At 40.8% G+C, this 27,151-nt stretch overlaps 1 protein-coding gene across 1 annotated transcript in view; it reads right to left on the bottom strand.

The window, feature by feature from the left end:
- Positions 1–5: 5 nt before the first annotated feature.
- Positions 6–27,151, bottom strand: part of LOC103781455 (mothers against decapentaplegic homolog 2) — a gene marked incomplete at its 3' end in the record, with an annotated part of 36,288 nt that continues 9,142 nt past the window's right edge. The window contains exons 2-10 of the mRNA XM_008949175.1: positions 12,562–12,651; positions 11,209–11,402; positions 10,577–10,711; positions 7,690–7,764; positions 6,316–6,369; positions 5,003–5,215; positions 3,971–4,108; positions 3,670–3,814; positions 6–120 (exon numbers count right to left, since the gene is read on the bottom strand). Coding sequence (XP_008947423.1) covers positions 6–120; positions 3,670–3,814; positions 3,971–4,108; positions 5,003–5,215; positions 6,316–6,369; positions 7,690–7,764; positions 10,577–10,711; positions 11,209–11,402; positions 12,562–12,651 — 1,159 coding nt within the window. The remainder of the gene's footprint in view (positions 121–3,669; positions 3,815–3,970; positions 4,109–5,002; positions 5,216–6,315; positions 6,370–7,689; positions 7,765–10,576; positions 10,712–11,208; positions 11,403–12,561; positions 12,652–27,151) is intronic.

Here is a 27,151-nt window from a genome sequence, read left to right on the forward strand (position 1 = left end):
GACATGCTGGAGCAGCGTACTGAAGGGGACCCCATCTGAGTCAATACTTTGTCCAACCATTGTAGAGGTCCATTCAGATGAAGTTCAATCCAGCAAGGAGTGCTTGTTACTGTTTGCCGCCTAGAAAATAAAAGAATAAGAGGAGAGTCAGAAAGCAGTTTTGGTTGTCATAGAAGCTCTCCACCACATCATCAAACCTGTTTCCATCTGGATCTGCTACACAGAAAGATAAAAATCTGCAACCATTACCATAACTGTTACTAAGCTTTTTCAGAGAGTATTTGGAAAATAAACCCAAACCCCTAACAAAACAAGCCCAACCAAAAACCCCAAACACCCCACAACTAAGCCACATCAATAGTTACATGCTTGTCCATAATACATCAAGAATATTCTGCTCTGGAGAATAAGAGCTGAAGCTTTTCCTGTGGGTGCTGGAGCTTTACTTCTAAAGAGAAACTGACACCGGAAGGTTGTCCAAGCAATGTGTTGCTCACGTTACAGATGGCTGTGTACAGCTGTGTCTCAGCCTCCCAAGGGTGTGCAAGCACAACTGGTTTGAGCTTTGTACACAGCTCCTGAGAAACGTGGAACAGAAACACTCGACTGTGTGCTGTCAGCATGGCCAAACATCACAAAACTGTGGTGATCACAAAGCCTGGCTTTTTGGAGCAACTGAGAAGATACATGTCAGGAAACTGGGAGCTGTTGTCAGAAACACCATGTCAAAAAGCAGTGTGGGGTTATACTGTGCTGACTGACACTATCTCAAAGCAACACCAAACTTTATCTCTGACTCCCTGTCATCTTACACTTCTACACGTGTTTTGTACTGTAACATCCTCACACAAACAATTTAAAGATTGTGTTTCTCTTATCTTCCATATAAACCAGCCTAGAATTTTCAACAATAGATGCCCTTAATTTAACACCATATAGAAAGCCTCAGTAAAGCTGATGAGTTGACAACCATAAAAGCTTAATTCACCTTCCCATATATCCTTGTCTCAGAGATGTGGTATTCAGAAAACACTCTTCTCACCTCCAAAGCACAGAAATCAGTATTGGACATACTCTGACTGATAAATCCTGTTATTTCACTGTACTCACTCCAGGCATGGGAGTTTTCCCAAACTAGACTGGCAAGATTACTGTTGCTAAGCCAGTTTTTCCTAGTAATTCCAGCTATCCCAAAGTGAAAGCAAGGAGGCATTAAAGATTCAAAAGCAGCAGATTAGTCAGGCACAAACCCAGCCCCTTCATTCTTTACTGTTGGCACTGCAACCCTTTGCTTTAAGGAAATCTGTTTATATAAACAAAGGAACTGAAAGGGCAGAAGGACTGAACCAGCAAGAGGATGGATTTCAAAAGTTGTCTGTGGTTTCACATTTTCTAGGAGAAGAAAGCAGCTGGGGTCTGTGCTCTCTCATCACTCTATGAAAACATTGTTATCTTAGCCCCAAATGCCTATGCCAAAACAACATGATCCAATAGGAGAACAATCTAAACCACAGGAAATAATTCCATTTAGCCTCAAATCCTCTCCCCAAGAAGGAAGTTCATTATTCCACCGCTGTCAACTCCCCGACAATACGTTCCACAACACACTTCCTCAAAACTGCTGTTCAAGAACCTTTCCTTTGCACTACACTGACAAAAGCTGATAGAACAGTGACAGTCACTTGGCAGCCATCTCGAAGCTGAAGCTCAGACCATGGATTTCCAGTTCATGTACCACTAAGTCTCTTTGCTGTCATTACCTCAACTTTCTTCAGAAGATGATCCTAGACCTGGATGGTTCCTGTGAACACCTGTTCACTAATGTGAACACTTGTCTGCTCATCTGGACTTCTACCACCATCCTCAACACAACTCAACACATATCACGAGGAATAAAAGCTATAAGATGTTTACCAAGTTTGTAAAATCTACCACCCTGCCAAATCTGCACATTTAGGCACATACACCACTGACCTATAGTGCAGTCAGTGTTTTGGCTTTGCCAAAATCTGTTCTGTGAGAAGCATTCTTGACATAATGAAGCATGGAGATTTTAACAAGAATGATGGACTTTAAAGTGTCACCTAGTCCGTTTTGACAATTCAGACTGAGTTCATTTAAATTCAAGGTTGTGATTGCAACCTCTTCTTGCTTTAATCACAACTGCAGTGTAACTTACAAGTTTTGTGCATCAATAATTTATTAGCATTGTCTTAAACAGAGATGCAAAGGAACTAGTTCTGCATTATGTCAGTGACCAGTTTCTGTGCTGTTCTGGCAATGTTTCCACTGCAGTTTTTTCAACCCTGTGATTTCTGAATGGTTTATAGACTACTAGCAAACAACACAGACCCCTCCTTGGAAGTAATTTTACCAGAATTCTCCTCCACTGTTTTAAGCCAGCACTTTCACTCCATCCACTTCAAGTTGTCTCCATATAATCTGACTGATTAAGCCTTTCTTCTGTTCTGATTTGAATGTTGTATTTAATTATGCATAAGTATATACATACTCCTTTTGAGCCGAATCCAACAGTTCTTTAAACCCGAGCCAGAATCTTTCTTCTGTACTTCTTGCTAACAAAGAGCTACCAATTTATTCCATTACTCAAATTTCTCATTTCATCTAACTAGGCTATTACAAAATTGACTTCATTTAGCTGAGAAACCGCCCCCACTTACTGATGCTATTTACATGTATGTATTTCAAGAGCAGATGAAAGCACCAGAATTCCAGGATTCACACTGGAACTTAAATGGCATTCAACTCCAGAAACAATACAGACTCTTAAAAATCCTTAAATATTGCAATAGGGTATCAATAAGTCAGACTCCATTTTTTCAGTGGGCAATTTCTAGAGAGGTTTGAGAGATCTGTTGAAAGCCACATCTCTAGCTTCCCCAAAATAACAAAATCTTTAAGAATGCCCAGTTAGGAGTTAATTCCTTTTCTTCCCAAATTCCCATACTACATTAAAATCAGGCATTGTCCTCAACTATAGCTCTTAGTTTGTGTTAATAGAGAATACAACTGGAATCCATTAAGAAGCAGATAAAAGACTTTTTCACTCAAACTGTGTTTAGCAGTTGCATTACAGAAAACCAGTCATCTTACTCCTCTCCAAAGCTTTTTCCACTGCAAGTTCCAAAATACTTGCCATCCCTCAAATGCACGTTCTCCAGTTGTTTTATTCTGCAGAATGGACTCCAGGCAACTCCAGTTCTTTCTGTAGGGTACTATCGACTGCATCCCTCGTCACAGCCTAAGGAACTCATCATACTCTACACAGAACTGCAGGTCTAACAAACAGCAGCTCATCTCACAGCACAAACTGTGAAACCTCTCGGTGTGGTTGGTGGTTGCACCACAATAAGCAAGCAAGCAGGATCAAGTGAGGAAACAGAACTTTTGACAACATGCCTTGCTCAACAGCTGACGTCAATGCCATGCTAAAATCAGTTCACTGGTCTTTATGACTTAGGGGCCTACATGGCTGAGGGGGAGAAAGAAAAATATGGAGAAAGGAAAAAGGGTTTAACTTATAGACAGCATTATCTACAATACCAGTAAGAAGCCTGTATGTATGGTTTAAGCCAGGTAGAAATAGTGTGTTAGTGAAAGAAGAAAATTATTACATTCAGAGATTTAAAAGTAAAGCTTTTTCCTCACCTGTATTCAGCTCCCCATCCTTTAACAAAACTCATTCTTATGGTACACATTCTAGTAAGCTGATAAACTGCTTCAAATCCCTGATTCACAGATTGAGCCAGAAGAGCAGCAAATTCTTGGTTATTAAAGATTTTTAGATTGCACCCTGGAAGGGAATAAAAAAAGTCAAAAGGGCCCAACCAACGAGTGTTTGTGTTCGCTACGCTGAAGCCCAAAACTATGAAGAAACTACCAAAAGGGAAGCCAGACACGACTACATTCAGTGGATATTTTTATGGGAGAGCTCTGTCAGGCTACTCACCTGGTGGTATTTTGCATACAGTTGCAGGATGCCAGCCGTATCTCTGATTGCAGTTGGGGCTCTGAACAAAGATCGCGCTGTCGCTGAGGCACTCGGCAAAAACCTCTCCACCAATGTAATAGAGGCGTACCCCCCTTCCTGTGGCAACAGGCAGAGGAGCTCTAGTTAGGATATGAGGCAATCACACAACTAAATTGCACTTTTCTCCCATGAACACACCATATCTGAAGGAGGAGAGGAATAATTTTTGGTTAAGAAAGAATTTTCTAGCTATGTAATGGCTTGTAACCAAACCCAAGTTAGGAAGTGGGGTGCTCGCTACCAAATAACCTTCTAACTTAAATACTAAAATTGAAATAATAAGATTTGATTAGACAGAAATAAAACTTCTGCTAATAGTTAACTGTTGTGGGTGAAGTGGCACAGGCCACTGTGGCAAAAAAAGACAAGTACACCACTTCAACACTGCCCACTAACATGCACCCACACTATTTCACAACCCACTGCACACCCCTTCTCTGTACTACTTTGGTGAAAACAACAGGACTTCATTTAGACCTATGACAAAAAAATACCCAGAAGAAATCCCATTGTTTACTTTTAAATCCTGTGTTGCTCTCTCTCTCTCTCTCTCTCCAAGTGGAAAACAATCTGTATGGGTTATTCCTGGAAGTAAGGTAAGCAATGTACAATTGTTCTCCCCCCAGAAAAGTATTTCTAATTAACTGGTCCTTAACAAAGGTCATTGTTTCTCTTCCCTTTAATTTCTCAAACAAGACGTGAGCTGCTCTATAAAAAAAGTGAGAGCTCCTTATGTTTTGGCTTTTCCTCATCACTGATGATTTAGATTAGTCATCACGGGCAAAGCCTGGGTTTCTGCACATCTAAAGTCTTATTAGACAAGTATTTGGATTTGGCATGGAGGAAGTCAAGAGGGTTCTACTGAAAAGGCTGAATTTTTTAGTGGAAATATATGAATTTTGTTAAATAAAAGAATCCAGAAAAAAAAAAATTAGTTTGACAGACTTTTACCTATGTGCCGCCTTGTCATTTCCACTGTAGCATTTCTGTTTACGTTGGAAAGCAGACCTAGGCAAAATCGTTCTGAATTTGATGGATCTGTAAAGCCATCTACAGTCAGGGAAGGCTGTGATGCATGGAAGGTTTCTCCCACTCTTTGATTCAATTCATAATATGCTATTGAACACCAAAACGCAGGCTCCGAGTAAGTAACTGGTTGCAAGTCTACAAAAAAAATAATTAAGAAATAAGCTTAACACAGATTCCTTTTCAGCCTCAAATTCTATCTGCACTGCTATTCATCTCTTCCAGAAATGACACCAGTAGTACCCTTAAACTACTCAAATCAGATTCTGGTTGCTGTCATTTTTACCTACCCCCGTAGACAGAAAGGAATTCACTATTCCACACAGGGAAGGAGGAGGGGAAAGGAGTGATCTAATCTGACCACAGCTCATGTAGTTCAGTAATTGCATTTTGCTCAGCAAAATGATTAAGCTAATGTTGCTGTGAGTGCCAGATGTTGAGACATTTCTGTTGCCCTTCTGTAACCTGCAAACATTTTGGCAACGTTAAAGAAAATACTGAACCACCAAACACTGAACCACACAAAGGAAAAAATATCAATAAGAAAACTATGTTCCCTCATCCCTAGATCTTACACTGCCTCCTTATCTAAAGGCACTCTGCTCTCCTTGTACTTTCCCCTGCTAGAGCTCAGTATCTCCCCTCCGCATCTCCAGCTTTTCCTGTGCTGCTTCCCCTTTTTACCCACCCTGATTACTTACTCAGCACTCTGAACAGCATTTTCCTGTCACATCCCGTCACCATTCCCCAAACAAACCCAAGGGAACCTGATCTTCCTGAGGCATTTACACAGACACGCAGCAGTGGCACCTGATCAAAGCAGGTGGGCAACTAACGTGGGAGCAACGGTCGTGTTGTGGCCGCAGGTGGAACAGTGCATGAGAGGAGCAGCACAACACACTGGTGAGGGAGACAGCAAGTCTAGGCAGCACTATGGATAGGCTAATGTCCTTTAAACTATTTATTTTATAAATGCAGTTCCCACACACACAACTGTATTATTCTCTCTCTTTGCTAGATTCCATCTCTTTGATAGAAGCTCAACACTTACAGAAAGAGATGAGTTATTAACAAGCTATTAACCCAACCCTATTATGTTCATCATCAGGAAGCCAGCCAAACAGTGTCCTCCTAATACAGCTTTTTTTTTTTAAGTACATTTTCATTTTTAGTGTTAGTATATTTATAAAGAAGAGTCATTGCACACAGAGAAACAACTGAAAGTATTTGCAGCTTACCCAAGCTATGGTTAACTGGGGAGAGAGTACTAGGAGACAGCTCTGCTGGAGATCCTGTTGAAGCAATACAGATTGTTTCAGAGCAAATGATTCTTGTTACTTCAGACTGGTAGGCATGACCACTATCTAGACACAGCTGTACATTAAAATACTTTGGAAAAACAAACCTCAGAAATCCCAGAACCAGTTTTCCAGCATGCCACATTCTGAATGCTTATTCTGAATTAAGATTACAATTAATTTTCCAGACTCCTGAGAATCTAGCCCTCGTCATAAAGACTCAATTAACATCTTAGCATTGTAGTTGGCAGAGCTCTCACTTATGCACACTCTGTGAACATAACTATTTATGCACTTCTGCAGTGAGAAGATGGTGACTTCTTCCCAAATTCAGAAAGAACAAGCTAAGAAAAAGTCCGTGACACATTCAAGATATTACCTCTCTATTCTCAAAGGAGAGGGTGTATCTCTAGAAAAGAATAAGCTGGATTTCCTCATTTGAGGAAATTATTTTATCCTGGATGGAAGAAGGTGTTATCATGAGTGGAAAAAGGGGGGGGGGGGGAAAATCACAAAAACACAAACTCTCCAACATAATTTGTGTGCTAATAGGCAAAGTACAGAAAAGCTTCACAGAGAAAAATTCCTACAAGGACTACTGATGTCAGGTTTTTTCAATTAAGGCACCTATTGTCACATAGTGGGAAAATATTGCAGTTTTTACAGAAAGTGGTGCAGTTGATTCCAGTTAACTGAAAAAGGTTGCTAACATTAGCTAACCAAACACACACGCAAGCCTGCCAGCACATAGCAGGAGGTTCTTACCCAGCACATTAACTGTGCTTTGTCCAAGTCTAAGGCCAACCAGATTATCTAGAAATCCTTCTGTACAAAGGCACAAATGCTTCATGTTTCTACTACTCTTTCAATAGAGCCTTCTATGCAAGAATTAATTTGAAACATGGCAGAAGTGATAAGTAGCCAGAGTTCAGACACAGGTTCTCAAAACGCAGCATTTCTGCAACAGACATTCTGCTTCAACAAACCCAGTTCCAGAAGGTAAAAGTTAGGGACAGGCTGACACCAGTCAGGTATTAAAATCTATTTTAAGGCTTTCTGATGAAGATTTTATTAGATCTGTATGCTTTTGTTATGAAACAAATGAAATAATATGGCACAGAATGTTTTAAAAGCATTTCCCTAGCAAAAAAAAAAATTTTCAGAAAAGACTGAAAGTGATACTTTACACTGAAAACACCAGCTTGTACAAATGGCTGCTGCCATCACTCTTTGGGCTGAATCCATGCTACTGTGCAGAGGGATCACAAATAGCAATCCCAAATCTTCAGAGGAGTGAAAAAAACTAATTTTTACCTGTATCCATGCTTTGGTTCAACTGCTGGTCACTCGTTTCTCCATCTTCACTGATATATCCTGGGGGTGGTGTTTCTACAAAGGAAAAAAAAAATCCATCTATTGGTTCAATGACTGAGGAAATATGTAAGATTTAGCACGTGGGGTTTTTGTGCCCAAGACTCCACAAGCTCCATAAGATACCTGAACATTGAATTAAAATTTCACGTTGCTGACCCGTTTTCTTCTTCCAGCAGGACTTCAATCCCATTACCTGCCTTACTGTCTGCATAAGCTGCATCACTTCTTGTATGCCAGTTAATTGCTCAAATATGTTATATAATTATTGGATAACACTTGTTTGTTCCATCTAAGACAAGATCCTTTCACTACAATGAGTAACAATTTTGCAGTTGTGATCAACAGCTTTCTCATTTAGTAGAATTACAAATGAAAAAACCATCTGGTGACTTCCACAGAGAAAAAAGAAGGCTGTCTGTATGTAATACAACCATCAGATCAGATACCCTCCCACGCTTTACTGAATTGGCTGGATTTAAAGGTTATTCTTCAGTCCCCAAATCCATCTTCCTCAATACCCAACAGCTAATTTCATGCATTAATTATAACCACATTATCTAACTAGTTACACTGCACAAGCTCTATCACATCATTATTTTAACAGAGTTCAGAAGTACTAATAATAATCATGTCTTCCTTCAACTAGCTTTCTTTAAAGATAGGAGTTTCACAGACCAAAGTAAACTCAGCAACAAGTTTGAAGCATTCTGACACTAGAAACTGTGTCCAGTTCCACAGAAATATCTTCAAAACCCAGGAGAGTATGACTGTTCCTTTTCTCTATTAACAATGCACTTTGTAATCCAGATAATGAGTTAACCAACTGCGTTTCAGGAAATAATTTTCTTTGAACTGGGCAAACATCTTTTCCTATATATTAAAAGCAAAACCTGATTTCTTCAGTGAAAGTGTTTGAAGCTAACTATCCCTAAAATCACCTTAGAATTGTCGCCAAGGCATCTGAGGGATTAACCACATCTAATTACGTTATTACCAAACGGCAGAAATTTAAAGATAAAGCCTTTTGCTTAAGAATTAAAATCAAATTAGATCAACTATCATGTCTGAGATTTACAGCAACATAGTGAGGTCAGAAGCAAGTCAGCAAGAGCAAAGTAGATTAAGTCAGTTGACTAAAAAAGTGAACTGAAAGAATTAAATCTTTGGTTCATTCTGTAAGACTAGTGTGCTAAATATAGATGTGAGAAAATTCAAGTGAGAATCTAAAAAGGGAGATTAAGGGAAATCTGCACTAGCAAGAAGTATGACAACGAAAATCATACCTGTTTTGGACGTTTTTACAGAATTCATTGTGATAAAGTGGACTCCACCCACCTCCAAATCATTCATTACAGTTAAGCCCATAGCCATGGTAAGAGGTTAATAACCATTCCCAATCCAACCCACGCCTCCTGTTTCCAGCTCCTAATCTAGGCTCTTTGGCACCAATTCTTTTCCATATCTAGCCTCTGTCTGAACAGAGAAGATTTCCTCCACCTAGTACTATTAATACTGTTGTAAGGTCAGAGGTTGGCCACCACCACAGCTGGAAATAAATGCCACACCAGGAGAGTGTCTGTGACGAAGAGAAAGAGGCAAGGTGTGGTTAGATGCATAAACATTGGAAGATAATTTGAATACCGGCAATCACCTCCAACAGACTCCCTGCAAATAACCACCTAATTGCTTTACCCCATTTCCACAGCACTGGGTTGTCAAACGGTGTCTTTCCAGTAAGTTACTTGCAAATGCTATCAAAATCCCTTGGATCAAGTCAAAAAAGGATGCATAAATTAAGAAAGCAACACCAACTTCTAGCATCTTAAATTGCTCTTTGAAGATCTGCTGTCCGTAGGTGGCAATGAAGGTGGCACAAATTAAACAAATGAGGTGAAATGAATTGAATTTTTTTGGGTGTCATTTCAATTCTCAGACACATTTAAGGAAAACACAAGCAACACCCCATTTATGACACAGGTACAATTTGTACATTGCACATATTTGCTTTCCAATGCTGTCATCTTATTCTTCGAGAGAGCCCAGACCTGAATTTTCAGCTTGTTTGTAACATAGCTGGATTAAACTTCAGCTTTGCTTGGTTTCACACTCCAGGCAACTTCCTGGAGAGACAGGAAACAGGAAGCTATGGCAGGAAGCAAATGTCACAGATTTTATGTTTCAATAAGGGTACAGGCTTTTGGGTGCACTGTAGCCTGCAAGTCTTGGTATTTGTTTTGGTGTGGGGAAGTGGCTAAGAAGAGGAATTCTAAGAGTTCAATATTGTCTGGTTGTTCTTTAAAAGACAATTTTTGAACTAAAACTACTAATACTACTACTGCTGAATTTTATACTAAAAAGATAAAGCTCTCTGCATACAATAGTAAACACACAAAGCAGACCTTGATTGATTGTGACCTACAGATCAAAACACTTAAGTCACTGTTTTGCCACTTAAAGAGTTTTCTCCACATACTGCACGTGGCGAGTACAGTACACAGCATTTGGCAACCTCCATATGTTTGTAAAATAGGCTTAAAGCTTAAGGTGAAGGCCTGCTTTGTACTTGTTAGCATTCTGAATGTTAAATAAGCTACTGAAACCAACTAAGGTATTGTGAAACCACAGCAATGTGGTTTCACACAGGATCGTGTTCTGCTAACAACAGCGTTCAGGTATTTCCACTGGAATTCACACATGGAATCAGCTAGATTTAATTTGTTGGCGAATCTTTCAATTAATTTGATCACTTAGGAGGATGAAATGACCCGTCTTTGTTCCAGTGCAACAACGTGAAGCGTGCTGTTGGCAGTGGGAGTTAAGAAAATACCTGGTATGTAATTGCTCTGTGGTTCAATTCCAGCTGGAAAGTTAGTGTTTTCAGGAATGGAATGGGTATAGTCATCGAGAGGCGGGAGCTCCGTGAGAATCTCCGTGTGCCGTGGCACTAGGACAGGAGGCAAGACTGGAAAAGCAAAATTCAAAGCATTAGTAAGACCTTCAAAATACATGCTACTGTAAGCTAAAAGGAAAAAAAAAAAAATCTAACAACTTCTTAATAGGTTTTGAAATTTTTTGGCTCTCAGTGCTGCTAATACTATAAGTGTACTGCTAATTACTAGAAGAACCAGATTCCTGGGTGCCTCTATTCCACCACTGCAAAAGGTAAACCTCTCTCCTCTTCGTTTCAGTCTGGACAACACTTTGCCAGCTGAGAACTGCTAGTGGTACTGGAAGTGATCAGGGGTATTGGTAAAGATTTTTCACTAACTTTACCATTAAAAACTTCCAGGGGATGATTCCCAAAAGCTGTGTCTCTAAGAATTTTGTAATTCTGGCAAGAGAAAGCATCATCATCTTTTTTTAATTAATTATTATTATTATTTTTATTTCCCCCACCCAAAACACTATTCTTAACTACACACAGACGCAGCTAGAGAAAATCAGAAGCAGACTTCCTACCTGGTGTTTCCACTCTCTGGTAGTGGTAAGGGTTTACACATACTTCATCCTTTTTAAGATTAAAAGCATATTCACAGTTCTCAATTGCTTTGAGTTCATGGTGGCTGTGGAGGTCTGGCCAGCGCCAGAGGCGGCAGGAGATGACGTGGGGCAGTCCTTTACGGTGAGACACCTGCAGACGGCCATCCAGAGACCTGCAGGGGAAAGATGGTGAGAGGGATTTACAGACTGCACGCTCTCTCTGAGTCACTCAAGCAACAGTGCTACACGCAGGGGATGGGGAAGTTGATTTACTCTCAGAATTCAGTGGCCTGACACTGTTAGTGACATTTATGCTCTTGTTAAAGGGCTTCGAATGCAACAAAAATGATGGTATCAAGCAGTGTCTTAGCTTATTTTTGAGCTGCTCAAATTATTGCCAGTGAATTTAGAGTTCATTAAAAGCCACTTTACCTCCAACCAAGTATTTAGGATGATTGCTTAATATACTTTTTAAATGTAAAAGACAGCCGTTAAAAAGAATAAATCAAAAAAATAATCACACACTTAATAGTCCCTTCCACTGCTAAACCTCAAGGCTTTGCTGTGGCATGGATGCTTTAGGGCTTTAAGCATAAGAATTCCCACAGGACTGCAAATAAGCCTGTAAGCAGTCAGCTGCCCAAGTGATCCACATGGCAGTGTAACCGTAAGGCAAAAAGCATGAACACGCATCTCGTGAGGGCTGGACAGTTTATCTTCTTCACTTCATCTGCCTTGCTACCAGCTGAAAACGTTTTGCTAGTTTTAAGACAGACTGCATATGCTTACACAAATGCAGATGTTTATGATTGTTATGGGATGGGAGACAAACCTTGATACACAAATCAAGTAATGTGACATGAAAAAAATAAAGACCCTGTTTAGAATTTGCCCACCATTAACTACTGCGGAATTGACAAGCAATTCTTTAGTAGCTTGTATCTGAGCCAATTAGCAAGATTTAACTGAGAGCTTGTAGCATACAAAGCAGTTTAAACACTTTGTAAGATCAGGTCTAAAGAATTAAGTTCCCCAACTTCATTAATATAAATACCAAATCACATTAGAGCTTGCATTTAACAAGTCTTCCCATTCTTTCAATAGCACTGGCATCAAAAAAGGAGTATTCCAGAATTAAGAGTTTCATTGGTCAAAACATCAGCTGAGAACACTTGGATTTCTACACTGGCAAGCAAATATTTTAAAATGCTGGACCATGAGAGGCCTAGGAAGCATTTTAGTCTATTTTACAGCTAAAGCATCCCATTACAGACCCTCCAAAGCCAATCCCTCCCACAAGGTTTCTGTGATGCAAGAGGGCAGAATATTCACCTGGTTTGTTCAGAGAAGCTGTAAAGGCCTGTTGTATCCCACTGATCTATCGTGTTGGGTGTATTCAGTCCCCAAATTTCAGAGCAAGTGCTGTGCATAAATTGAAAACAAAACCAAAAATGATATGAATATGGAACACAGTTATTCAAAATACCATGATTTCAAACATGGAAAAAATGTACAGAATACTTCCTTTCACATAGAAGATAGAGCATTATTAGACTTACATTTAAACTGACATCTCATGCTATATTTTCTATATGAAGGAGGCTATCAAAATGGAACACGTGACTCAAGGCAAATGATAATGTTTTTAAAAGGTGAACAAGTTTTCTGGTTTTAAGTAGTCAATACAGTTGAATGTTCCTTAAAACGGGCAAAACTTCCTCAGCCTAGCTCTTAACAAAAGTCAGTTTTAAAAGGTAGTTTCTGGGTTGGGTCTCTTGTTTTTGTTCATTTTTAAACCTAAGCCTCCCTAACACTTCAAACAAAGGCCACGTGCATCTGAAACAACATCACCATCTAACTTCCAGGGATCATCACTTCAGCATTCATCTCGTTCTCCGTGCACATACTGATTTGCTGCTTTTCCCAAACCAGGAAAATCTGGACTCTGAAGAAAAGTACATTGTAACTGACACTTCTCACTGTTCTCTGTACTTGATGAAAGAATTAAATATTATTTTCCACTGTATACAGAACACAGAAAGTTTGAGACAGTTTTACAGTATAAGACTTCACTATAACAAAACTTTAATTGCTACATTAAGCAGGAGGAAAGGAGAGACAATTCTTTACCAACTGGTTCAATGACAACAGTGAAGAAAAAGGACCCTTCAGTCACAGGCACAAGCTAAAAGCAACAGCAGATTTAAGCAAAGCAAGAAAAGCAGTCCAGGCCTGTGAATGGGCAGCTGACTTTCAGAAGCATCAGCTCTCTCACAGACCTGCCCTGTGGCCACTGAAAACTGACAGTCTATTTTATGTAAGTAACACACAGCTAGACTTTGTACCTCAGAAATACAGAGAATTTGGTTCACAAGCAGCTTACATCTTCACCTCCTAATTACAAAGCCTGAAGTTTGAATGGCTGCTACGTTACCTTTAAAATTAATAGCCTAGGAAAAGTTGCAACAAAGAATCCCAGTTCACTAAACTCCTGTTTTTAAGTACAGGTGTTGGTTGCTATTTAAATCCAATCTACTAAGCTTAGCTGATAAACTCAAAAGTTTGGATTGAGTGCTTCAAGGAAGAGAAGTGAGGTAGGTATTTATTTCTTCTCCCTACAATGAGAAAATTCACCAGTGCTATGAAGCAAAAGGGCAGACAGCACAGTACTGTGCTTAAAAATCACTTTCAGGGCTGACAATCACTTCAATTCTACAGTAACTTTAATAAAACATAAATCTGGGCTACTGGTGAAGGGAACAAAAGGTTCTTGTCCCCTTCTTGCCTGTCCCACACACCTCATGTCTAATGCCATCCCAGGGAGGCCGAAATGTCCTTGCAAACCAAACCAGTAAACTGGCTATCTGACCACAGAATGCATATGGCTGAAAGTTTATGTTTGGACAAGTAATTTTCAGCCAGATCAATTCTTCTATTCCCTGTGGAGCTACACAAGCACTACAGCAGAGTAATCAGAATGTGACTATGGGTAGCAGCCTGCACCTACCACACATAAAAATGCAAAATAAAATGTGGCATTTGACATTTTACTCATTGTGGACACAAGTAAAATCCTACAGTAGAGGACCTTTTTGTCTAGCAGAGAGCAGCAGAGAGCCACATGTGAGGGCCTGTTCTGTGATACATATCCAGTGCTTCAAAAATGCCAACTGCCCTGCACAGGTTACATCCATCTCAGACGCAGGCAGCATCAAAGCCCTCCAGGAAGAGTGAGCTGAAGAGGGATACTGACCATCACTGCATCAGTAGAGCCTGCAACCTGCAACACCTCCAGGTGTTTCCCAAGACACCTCCAGGACAGAGGGCTGCCAGAAGCTGCACAGAGACTGAAATGCTTGCCCTGAGGACACACAGGCAGCCTGTGGGACACCAGGGAGCATCCCTGCACTGTGCAGTGCCCTCTAACAGTCATCACCACTGCTGGCAACAGAGATTATCACGCACATTAAATTAGAAGAACAATCAGCAGGCACAAAGCCTGCTGCATATTAATTGACAGAGTCAGCTCTGACAGCTTACTACCTTTGAGCAATGGATCCTCTACATAAAGCAGTGAGTGCTCCAAAGCTGACGCTGTCACACAGATGACACGTTCCCAAAATTGTGGGGTGCATCACTGGTGTAAGCACGGCACGCCACGCATTTCCCTCACAAGACGTTCAAGGCAGCACATGCACATGTAAAACTTCACAGACCTTGACAGAGCATGAGGAACAGGAACAGAGGAATGGTATTTTATACTGCTAACCTCTTCTTGCTATAAATATTTGACCTATCAGAGCTGACGGCGTATTCCATAGCCTATGGAAAGACAAACAGTGTCCTGATGTGGCTGTGTGATGGAGCCACAGCTTGCAATGAAACTCAGGATACCACTGAGGGAGGGATGCCTGCTTACAGCTGGTATTAACATCAATGTTTTACTTGTTATCTACACTAGGACTATACTCCCAGCTCCGATCCTCCACAACTAAATGCTGAAGACCCTGCAGGAAATTATCCTGTGTGTGGAATAAAGTTGCTCAACACAGTTGTTACTGTTCACTGGAAGCCAAAGCTGAGGAAATGAAGTGGCCTGCCCACGCTCCTCTGCTCGCATAAGAGATCCACTGCCTAAAAGATGCAAGACCATCCCTTCTCACGTCACCCAGACAGTAAAGTAGGGCTCTTAATATTCACACACACGCACACCAAATCAGAATGAAATTCCTCACAACCATAAAAAGCCACTTCATATGCTGCACTTCCATGAAAGGCCACAGTATCTTCATTCATACGTAAGCAGCAGCCAGATGGAGGGCAGGCTTGCCTGCTCATCCCAGAAAGGTGCTGGCTGGAAAGAAGGTGACTGTATTCTGAAAGATGTTTAAACAACCACTAAAAACAGCTAGAAGGATACAGGAGGTACAGGCTTTTTAGTAGTACAGAATTAATGCCCCAAAATAAACAGGCCTCCTCTCCTAAACCTACCTTCCTGAAGCGTCCTAAACCCCTTGTGATGTGGAGAGTCCTTCTGTGCATTAGTCCGTAAAGAATTTAGAACAATCAAGGACGAACATCTGCACTCATAAGTTAAGTCTTGTCTGGAAACATTCCCAGGCCCTGGAACACAATCGTGTATGCCAGAAAGCAGCCAGGACATTCCCCAGCACTGGGCCCTGCCAATTGCTGTTCTCCCACACAATTCCCAGGTTTGGGAGTCTCACACCACCAGGACCACTCGTGCTGGGCAGCTCAGATGCACCCACACTGCCCTGGTAGCCGAGAGTTTAACAGTGGGGAGGAGGCAGCCCTGAGCCAGCTGGCCACGGGGACTTGGAACATTCCCAGGCACATTTAATTTATTAGGAGGGAGGCAGCCAAGACATATCACCATTTCACCTTGACTAAGCAAGACTGCCTTCAAAATGAAATCTAGAGACACACTTCAGGCTTCCTGTTGTACCAACAGAGGTTTTTTTTGTCGTTGTTTTGAACTCACTGTGTATACTGCAGCACTGGTAAGCCACCATTGTTTCCAAAATACAATTTGGCTCCTGCATCCGAGCTGTACTTAAATCTTTCCTGTGTAGACAGCACTTTAAATATACTCCAAAGCACAAGGTTAAAGCTCACACACTTCCACCCACCAGAGCGGACACTTTCCAAGGAGCATTTTCATCATGGTTCTCAAAACACTTTGACTGAAACGAGGTCAACTATACAAAAGATAATATTTTTATCTTTTCAGCACTAACTTTCATTAGCAACTCACCATGTTCTGTGACTTCTAGCACTCCCAGAGCAAGCTTGCTTGAATATCAGATTGGTGCTTTTGCAGATCCCATAAAATAAGGGAATTTATTATAAGGGACTTCAGGGATATGAAGCATCAAATTGGCTCAGTTTCCAGGTGTTCTGAAGTTCTAACAAAAGAAAACTATTTCCTAGAGAAAGAAGAAATGCTGAAAGGATACTTGCAAGGAGTAGCAACTACTCTGAGACTTAGGAATTTTTAGAGAAAAGTTAAAGCCTAGCAGATATCTGGTTAAGCTGCTACAGACTAAACCTGGGACAGCTCAGTCCCACAGTTCCCACCTCAGCACTGACCAGAGGACTGATGTGGCGAGGAAAGGGTCAGACAAGTTACTACTGGGTGGAACCAAAGCTACTTCTGTGAGACCTTTTCCCTATGTGGAAAGGGTTGCAAGAGCTGGTGTTTCAACCTGACTTTTCATCTGCTTATAAGGAGGAATATCTCAGATGATACTGTACAATTCTGGCAAGAATAATTTTTCACGTGGCTATCAGCGTGCAACAGCTCACAGTATGCCTTCACTTCTTCCATTTCATCATTTCCTTTAACAGGAAAATCTGAGTTCCAAAAACACCCTAACTCTGGGCAACAAATTACCTAAACAGCAAAGAGCCATAGCAATGCTTCACATTTTTGAGACCAAGTGCCAAAACTGCCTTTCTTCTGTACTGACACACACCAGAAAAATGTGGATGCAGGAAAACCCTAAATATCAAAGATAACCAAAAAGTCTTTGCATTGGCTAATCTACATATCAGGGATGATGTCTCCCATCAGCATCAACAGTGCAAACTATCTTAGTAGAATAACAGTATCTGTAAATCTGCCACAAACCTGGACTATCAGGTCCCAGTTCAGAGACAGGTGAAGAATGAATGTGGACAAACACAGCCTGTGCCACACTCATGAGTGAGCAATATGACTGCTTGCTTTAATGTAGGATATCCCTATTGGAGAAATCAAAGTCTGTATCAAAATCTGTCATAACCAGATACAAATGACACAGGATGAAACAGTCTGAAGTAACACGCTACAGTCACATCCAAGAGCCCAGGAATACAGATGGACATCATCTCAAAGGGAACACACTGCCCAGAAAGATTCTTGTGATTAGGTGGAAAAGGATGCTGACCCATCTAGATGAGAAAAAGAACAGGATAAGATGACCATAGCCAGCCCACTTAGTCTGTGACAGCATGACCTCACCTTTGTGAATACAGAAAGCCATCTGCATCCTGTCTTGAAGGAGCAGTAATTCTGAATTAGCAACTCCAGTAGCTGGAGATACAGCTACAAAGAACAACCCACAATCCCCTCACTGATGTTGAGATGCCAGCTAATAAAGCCACCTCAGGGTGGTACTCAAATTAGGCCACTTAATTAGGTTCCATTTCTCAGCACAGCTACAGCCACACGTGCTGATTTGCAGATCCAAGCAAGTATGTGCAAATTCTGTCCAAACAGTCACGACCACAGGACCAAACCAGCTGGTGCCCACGCTGGCTCTGTGCTACACACACTCCAACTGGGGATCCCCACACTTTCCCCAAATGCACTTGCAAAACAGAAGATAAAACCAGGGACAAAGCTTGTAGTTCCTGTCAGTATTATTCAGTTTTATAGATACTCTATGTTGATAGAGGCTGCATTTGAAAGAACCTAAAGCCAGCAGAGTTTTAAACAGTTCCCTAAGTGCACGAGAATTGTCACACATGTCCTTCAGCTGGTATCTGTCTATTACAGGTTGTTGCTACTATGAATTTATTACCAGGTTTTACTGAGACAGAACAAACAAAGCAACTATCCTACTACTAACACTATTTACATCACTGGCAATGCTGCATGCTCTACGTACTTTTGGTACTAAATGAAGTGCTTGCAACAAGTATGACATCAGATGAAAGTAGGCAGAACCACTTCAAAGATATTTACATATGAAGTACCAGAAGCTCTGTAAGGAAGTTGTTAAATAAATGTCACCATTCATACATAGCTTCAAATCCACTTTCTTCTTCAAAGTCTTGCAAAGTGGAGCAGGCCTAAAGGGGCTAAAAGGCATGGGGCTCAGGTGACAGCCTCCTCTTTACCTTGACTGACAGCACTAGCAAGACAACAAAAACCCAAAATGCAAACAGCACCATGCTAGCCAAAGTCTGTATTATACAGGAATCATTATAGAATGGTCTTGGACATTTAACTTGTGGAGTATTGTGAACCCATAACACTTTTCCTGAATCTTTCTTATCTTTCAGAATCTGTAGCCACTAAAAAGTTTGCAAGTCCATGTTCTTGGCAATCTTGTCTGTCTTCCTTCTGCATCTTAGGATCACAAGCTTTTCTTCCACTGAATTTCATTTGTCTGCACCTATGTTTTCTGAAGCATATGCAGTGCTGGAGCTGTGACTGAAACAAAAAATAATTTCAGTAAACTGTGATAGTACTCCTTTCATCCATTTTAAAGTGGGAGATGAGAATGAAAGCTAGTTTTCAAATTCTAGATTTCTCATGCAAGTCCTCCCTACAGATGTGAGCCTAACATTCTTCACTCCCATTTTCACTCCAAGACTAAACAAGAAAGATACAACAACAGAAATGACGATCAGGTTTTCACTTGAACACCAAAGAAGTTACTTAGCACAGGCACATGAACACCTTTCTACATATTTTTAACATTGTTCGTGGTTGCTTCTGTAAAATTTCCCTGAGAAAACAAGATAAACTCTGTAGGTTGAAGATCTATACCTTGCATACTATTAAAAAAAAAAACCACAACAAAGAAACCTTACTATGTAAGGTCTTTATATAGCAATGTACTGATCAGGAAACCAAGGCAGGAACACCAGTGTATTGACTTAGGCTCTGGTTCATCACTGGTGTAGCTAGACTGAAGTTGCACACCTGTGAAGACACTTTCCATTACACTCCACTGATAGTAACTTTGAGAAAAGGATCAATTAACTGAGGGATGAAAGAATAAAATCTCTCACACCGGTTATCTTCTTCCTGATGCAGCTGGGGTTCAAGAAGAGCTGGCAAGGAGACATACAAAACCTTTGGAAGTAGCTCAGAGATGGTCTCAAAGACAACAGTAATAGGAAAGATTGATTTTGAAGGCTTAGGTTTAGGCTTAGAGATGAAACAGAATTCAGCAATTAACAAAGTTCGTTGGCTTGTATTCAGTATTATATCCAGCACAGACAAGAGTTCCTACCAAATCTGCCTCATCATGGTTTCCTTAATTCCCCATTTCAACTGAAAATCTGTGTAGCTATTTTCATATTCTGACTTCACAGTCCTTCCTATATACTGGCAATTAGTGTTTTTCCCTACTACAGCCTAATACATCTATGTACCAGCCAGCAGCAACGCTAATTACATTACCAGTCTCTGCAAATAGCACCTCAGCTCGTGGTATAGCCAGCTGTCTGCACAAAAGTTTACTGTAAAATGTAGGCTGGCTGACCTACATGTCTCAACTCCTGAAATGTACATTGCTCAAGGCTTGTTTACCCCCTCTGGGGGTAGCTGGGGAAAGGCAATGTGCACGACACTGCCTTAGAAAACATTAAAGAGACCTGCAATAACAATGCAAATGTGAAGTTACTTCCGTGAGACACGTACCCTCCTCCTCTTTGAATCTTACAGAATTTTACATCCCTGCAGAACTGACCAAGCTTCTTACTTGCACCTCCATCATGCCATATTGCAGTGACAAAATGTCATCGACTCACTTAGATGTGCATAACCTGGCACACATGTTCATCAACGTCATGACTCAAAGCTGCAGCAGCTCACTCCAGCTTGTGAATGATGTGAAGGAACACAGGAGGTCTTGATCTCATTTTCTTGCAACAGAGAAACGTAAAGATTCAGTAATTCAGTATGATTTTTCTTCTAGGGATGGGATAACATATTAACCAACGCCAAATAAAAAGCACAAGTGTGAATTCTTCAGAAATATGATTTACACAGATCTGCAGTGGCACTCCAGGAAGAAGAGCTGGACAAGATTCTTCCATGGAAACCATTCTGTGAATGTCACTGGGGTAGAACAGCAGGCCCTAGGAAAGTTCTGTTCAAGGATAATATTAGCAACCAGAGTAAACAGGTATTCACACATAAGTACAGGTAAGCAGTTTGCTAACAGATTCTCCCATTCTTCAGAGAAGAAACAGAGCCTGTTAAGTTTAGGAAAAGGATATTAAGTAATGTTTGAGAGCCCTGAACTCCAGAAAAGAAAGCTCTTACAGAACTGAAAGCCCATGTCTCTCTCTCAGCACAAACCCAACAAAACAACAGGAAAGCTGGCAGCTGGGGCACTCAGCTCCCACAATTTTAAGTGCTTCCCCAAGTGTCCCCAACTCCATACATAAAATAAAACACACTCAGTTTCCTCTCTCCTCCAGATCCAAAAGCAGACTTTAATTTGAGCATATGCAACACTGAAAAGACTACCTGTTCAGAACACTAACTGCACCATCTCTCCCTGCCTCCCTCTTGCCCACATACACATTCAGCACATTCAACATCTAAGAAAGAAATGTTTGTGAACATGTATATTTAGTGGAGTATTGCCCAGGAACCACTACAGAACTTCTCATATATCAGAATCCTTTTACGAATAAAGTTTACATAGGATTTTACACAGTATATTCAAAATCATTACATCAAATACAAAACCCAGCATCTGAACTGAAAAAAAATTACTTAACCTTCTTTATAAATGGATGTATGCTAAAAAATTAACACATCAAAAAAGCCAGAAAATCAGGAGGCACAGGACACAATTAACTTCTCTAATACTGTGGGAAAAGAAAAAACCTACTGAACAACTCTTATTTACTTCAGTTTAAACTTTAAGGATGTCCACAGGAGACACAGAAGTGGAATGTGAGGTACAAAAGATACACTGCTATAGCCTAACACCCCAGCTGCCCGTTCCTCATTTCAGGACCAGAAGCTAGTTTCTTCCAGTTTTGCAGAGTGCCAGGCCCACAAGTCATCCTGATGAACAGATTACACTTGGTGTTGTCTTCCCTAACAGCACACTTCCTCCTCATCACATGTGCAACAAACTGCCTACAAAGGCAAAAATACAGATATAATGTGGGCCTCTTCAAAGCACTTCATCTTCCTCCCTTCTCCCAAATCCTGACATGCTAGCCCAGTGCTGTCAGACAAAATAAAGCAGCCAACAACAATCAGTGTTACCTTCATTTTTCTCTCAATGCTAGGAGATGCTGGAAGGATAGCACCTCAAAGTTCAAGAGCAATTTTTCCAGGATGCCATAGAAACCGAGCAGAAGTAAAATACTTATTTCTTTTCTCATGGTCCATATGGTCTGTTCAGATGCAGATCCTAACAAGGAGTTTTTACTCTCTCTATGTTCAAAGTCAGGTGGAGAGGAGCCTGCAAAGTTGTAAGCTTCTAAATGGCAAGGTCAAGAAGGCAGGGGTGGTCTTCAGGACTGAGAAATAAAAGGCATGCAACACAGCTCGGCCTCACTCAGGAGTCCCAGCAGGAAGCTGGCCACAAGTCTCATGCTCTGACACTGAAGACAGGGAGCATGCAAAAGGAGCCTGTGGAAATGATGAGCTAACATCTTTGCTGGGAAACATGCCCTACAGTTCCCTACTCTAAACATAACACCACAACTTCTAGCAGCCACAACTTGTTTCTCTCAAACTCTGAGGCAGTCTTATTGAAGATGAACCACAACATAATTTACTTGCCCCAATCACATGTTTAAAAGAAGCAATCAACGCCAGTGACTTCCAGATGCTCTCCATCTAGTGAGGATGTGAAGTGCTGGGGTTAAACCCTCAGGCCTGAATGAGGGTTGGCACATGGATGATGCCCACAGGCAGGCACCTTGGATCTTTGGTGTATGATTTAAGAGCAGAGGGAGGACTTTGGTTGCTGTTTTGCCCATTACTGATAATATCGTTCCTAGTCAGGCAAGAGGTCAACAGAAGAGATGACAAGTGTATAACAGCATTCACAATGGCAGCTCCTCAGACACCAACCAGACTGGGAAAACCAAAACCCAAACAAAGAAACAAGATTACATTATCATGTAGACCTGCAAGATTTTTTGGACACATATTTGTACTTTAAAATGGGATTCTTGAAATAACTTGGAATTCCTACACTGCTTTAATCTTTACACTGTTATGTCTAATAGGAGTTTTCTGATTGTCATGTTATTTTTCAGTTTCTCACATTATCTTTAGAAAGGTAAACACAGCACTTCAACTGTATATAGAAGTCTGCAAGTTTGAAACTCCCACTGCTGAAAGTGCAGTGCTCATTACAGGCTGAGGATAGGTCATCTGTATTTCATCTGAAAACACCACACTGGAAAATGCTTTTTGACTTTCTGACTAAACTCTAGAGAACACGAGCATCACCTCCTGAAAGAAAAAGGATCCGCACTGGAGTACAAGAAGCATAACCACAAACACGACCTCCAAAAATGTCTGTTTAGGAAAAGAATCAGAGCTCTGAATAGGCAGTGAGATGTTGCACCACGCCATGTAGCAGGCAGCTATGAAGCAAGTATGTTCAGCAACTCAGTCCAGTTGAGGAATCATCATCTGTCCTCCACTCTGATTATACTATGGCTAAGAAAACAGCTGACCAAGCAATCCCTTTCCAGTATTTAAATTACCCCTCAAATGCTTCAACTCAAGAGCCAGAAGATTAGCAGTCTTCCAAACCAGTAGTAATGTCAAGATGCTAAATACCTTTATTTTACTTACATTCTTCATTCCATATGTAACTTGTAACAGATTAATATCTCATTTCACACATGTGGCTACTTCTTTTCTGTTTTGTGTTGGTGAACCATATGATGCAGTGGGTTAAGATGACACCCAACACAGTTTCACCCATGAATGCTCTGCAACACCCTTAACAGACCTGAACAGAACCAGAAGTATGAAAGGACAACATAACTTTCTATAAAGACATATCTGTCACAATACTGGCTGATCTATCCACAACAAATTGGTTTGTTAACAGAAGATAGAAATCTCATGGACCGTACTTTCAAAAGACAAACAGAGCCTGGCATACACATTTCAGGACTAGCTCCAGACAGACATTAAAAAATGACCTTTATCTCAAGTTCCTTAACCACCATTAGTCATAGCTTGTGGGAAAAGCTTTCACCACACCTACGAACAGGTACAGCTACCAAGGGCTAAGTCAAATAATTTTTCTCAAGTATTTCATCATTCTCCAAGTGGGTGAGCAGCTGATGCTAGCACAAGTGGCCTGTTTTGCAACTGATGGACAGCTGAAAAAGATGTGACATTTTGATTAACCTTCTCAAACTAGTGGGTCTTTGGGGTAGTGAGGAGGAGGGATTAGCTCTGCAAGACTCTTCTCTTGCCCATTTTCCTTTGAAAATATGCTAACTTGGCAAAAATACTACTCCTAGAGCAACAGTTACAGCATTTTTTTAATACCTCATTTCAAACTGAAGCTGCCTCTGGACAGCTTCCTCTACGAATGATCCACCTTGAGAAACCAAGGAAGACAAATGAACACAGGATATACAATGTAAAGTGCTCAATGCAGGGAAGCCACTGCACCCAGAATGACCCCTGTGGCAGCACAAGCCATACCTAGCAGAAAGCTGATGAAACAGCAAATGCACTGGTCCCAAACAAGAGGTTATCTCTAAAGATGAGAGGTATGAAAGATCCAAGAAATATCAAATATTATGCAACTAAGGCATGCAGTGTTTCCTATATTTCAAAGTTAAGGGCTTGAGCTGTAAAGCACCCAAGCAACATACTGAGGAAGATGACTGAAAGGCACTTGTGCCCTATTTTTTTATTTATTTAGCAAAATGGTAAGTCAGCCAATGACATGGCCATCACTCACAGCAGACTTTTGAGAAACTCTAAGTTCTTTGAGAAACGGTAAAGAAAATTCACAACTAGCAAGAAAGTCATAAAAAGGCTCAAAGAGTTTCATTGCTCTACATACAAGAAAGCAGTATTTTATTTTTAAAACAACCAGCGTGTTTGCTGACTTATTATACTGACTTATGTGCTTAGCAAAGGTAAAAATCAAGAAAGCAACTCAATAGCCTCACTGCTCTGCTCTCCCCAGGCTCAGAACAGAATACAGGACCCCATATTCTATTACTATTTGTCACTACTGTTGAGAGAAAATCTTGAGTGTGCAGGAGACACCCTTGGAACAAGGATCAAAATCTGCTTCCTGAGCTTTGCTGCCTAGAGGAAGACCAAAGGGAGACCATGTTAACATCACGGACAAGTCCTGAAGTCTTCAGCATCTTGCTCACGATCCACACCCAGAACACGCACCCAAAGATGATGTCCAAAAGTGCTCTTGCCTCACATGCAATTGCTTAACAGTTAAAGCACTTTCCCAGGACATCCAAGAGTTTCTTTTCCTCACTCCACCTAAGAGGAGGCAACCCTGGTCTACCACCATTTGCCCTCTGCTGACATGGTGGTTGCCCTGCTCTCCCTCTGTCCTACTGCAGCCAAAAAGATGGGAGTTTCAAAGGCTTGAGGAACTTTAGCTTTCAAGTGAATGGTTATGGAGCTTCTTGCTGCAAGGAGAGCTGCTTAAATCCTTCTGGGCAAAAATGCTAAAGGGTTCCCATATGGTGAACAAGCACTGACACTGGGCTCAGTAAGAATGTCTTCCTAGCATTGAACAGACAGTTACTAACCATGCTTAGACAAGGCATCAGTCTGCAAGACAGGAACACGGGACACATGCAAAGCATCACTCAAAATTTAGATATGAAGGCAGTAAAAAGGTATTTGAAGACTAGTTGTGTGGAATTCACCAGAAGGGACACGCTTGAATGCTGTCCCTGATATGGCTGTGAAGTTTATATTCAAGTTCCCCCCCCACTGAAACAGAAGGGGAGATTATTTACAGAGAGACAGCAAGGAGCTATCAGCCACCTTTGATGACTGGAGGCTGTGCTCCTGTAGGCTTACACCAAGTTCAGAAGGAACTCTTGGAAAATGTTAATTTGATGGACTCCAACTACATTTGACTTATCTACTGGAGGGAAGGCATTTTCAACCAACACCCTGGAGTCAGACACTCTCAAACAACTTCCCATGCCACAAAGCTGCAAGACTCCAGAACAGTTTATATCAGCAGCAGTGTGTGTTCACAATCTCAAAGCTGCAGCACAAGTTAAATTTACTTCAAATATCAACAGAGGGACTTGACTTAAAGCCTCCCACAAAACAAAGTGAAGACCAGTTCTGGGATGCAAACCACCAAATCAACTGATCAGTAACTTTGAAATTCTGCATTTAAGCATCACTCACAGTGTGCTTCTTTTGCACTAGGCTTCTCTCTAAGAAAAGATAATCCAAGCACCCAAAGAAATGGTCTGATTACCTACAATTCCAGAGAAAGGCTCCAAACGAAAGCTTTCGATTCTTAACCTAAAGAAACTCGCCTTTACATTTCAGAATAAAAAGCCACAATTTGGGGGACCTTTTCTGAACAGACGCTGAAGTCAGATTACTGTGCAGCACTTGACCAAGGGGATTTCCCCAATCTCATTGTTCTTCTGCCAATTTTGAAGCATATGCAGCGAGATGTGAACTTATTCCAGCTCCTGATTGTTCTCTTGTATCCTGCTGGTCTGCTTCAAACAATGCAGTGTGACAGAAGCCAACGAAAGCTGCTCATGATGAGACTACAGCATTGTGTACAGTAAATTTTAGAAGCTTTCCACCAATCAGCACTGCAACCAAGTCGGAGCAAGCGAACAGAAACAAGGAGTAAACAAGGCATGGGAAATTACTTTTATTAAATTAGCAAGTGTAGATTACAAGCAGGATTAAATCAGTAGGGAGCCTGTTAACTAGCTATTTCTGTTCAAAGCTGCAGCAGTAAAAGAACTGCAGTATGTTGTTGATCCTATGAATTCTTCCTAGACTAGCAGCCTGAGCTACACAATTGGGAAGTTCTTCCTGTAAAATTGCTCTGACAGCCATAAAATATTTGCACTAGTACAAAACAGTGCTCAGGTGTTTTGTTACAGTACTAAGAAAACTAAATTGGATGACTTCTACCAAAAGAAGAATATAATGAGGAGCGGAATGAATCTGCACCACACTGAGTAGCTGGCCTGATATAAAGACACTAATTACCACAGTAAGCCAGGGAATAGTTTACCATTGACTTGAGCTAACTAAAGCCCTGATTCCTTTACTAGAGGAAAAATAAGTGCTAATTACAAGATCATTTGGGGCTCAATATTGACAATAAAGCACAGTCAACATATTTTTCTTGACTGACCAAGTTGTCTTCTTAGTGGTAGCATGAAGCATCAAACAGATTATTTTTACTAGTTAGAGCTTTGTACTGGGATCCACTGAGCTACTATGCTGATAAAGTAATAACAAGTTGCTATTTTTAATTTACTTAAAATTCAACAGCCCCAGCATCAGTTGTTAACATGACAATTAATGACATATAAAAATCAAGTAAGCTTTAACACTTATTTTTTTATTGTGACTCTTCCTGCTTCTTACCATTAAGGCAATCTTAATGAGGAGCAACAGTAAGTTGAAAAGAAAACTTCC

Source organism: Merops nubicus, unplaced genomic scaffold (genome assembly GCF_000691845.1).
Source record: "Merops nubicus isolate BGI_N331 unplaced genomic scaffold, ASM69184v1 scaffold28081, whole genome shotgun sequence".
In the NCBI taxonomy this organism is placed as follows: Eukaryota; Metazoa; Chordata; class Aves; order Coraciiformes; family Meropidae; genus Merops; species Merops nubicus.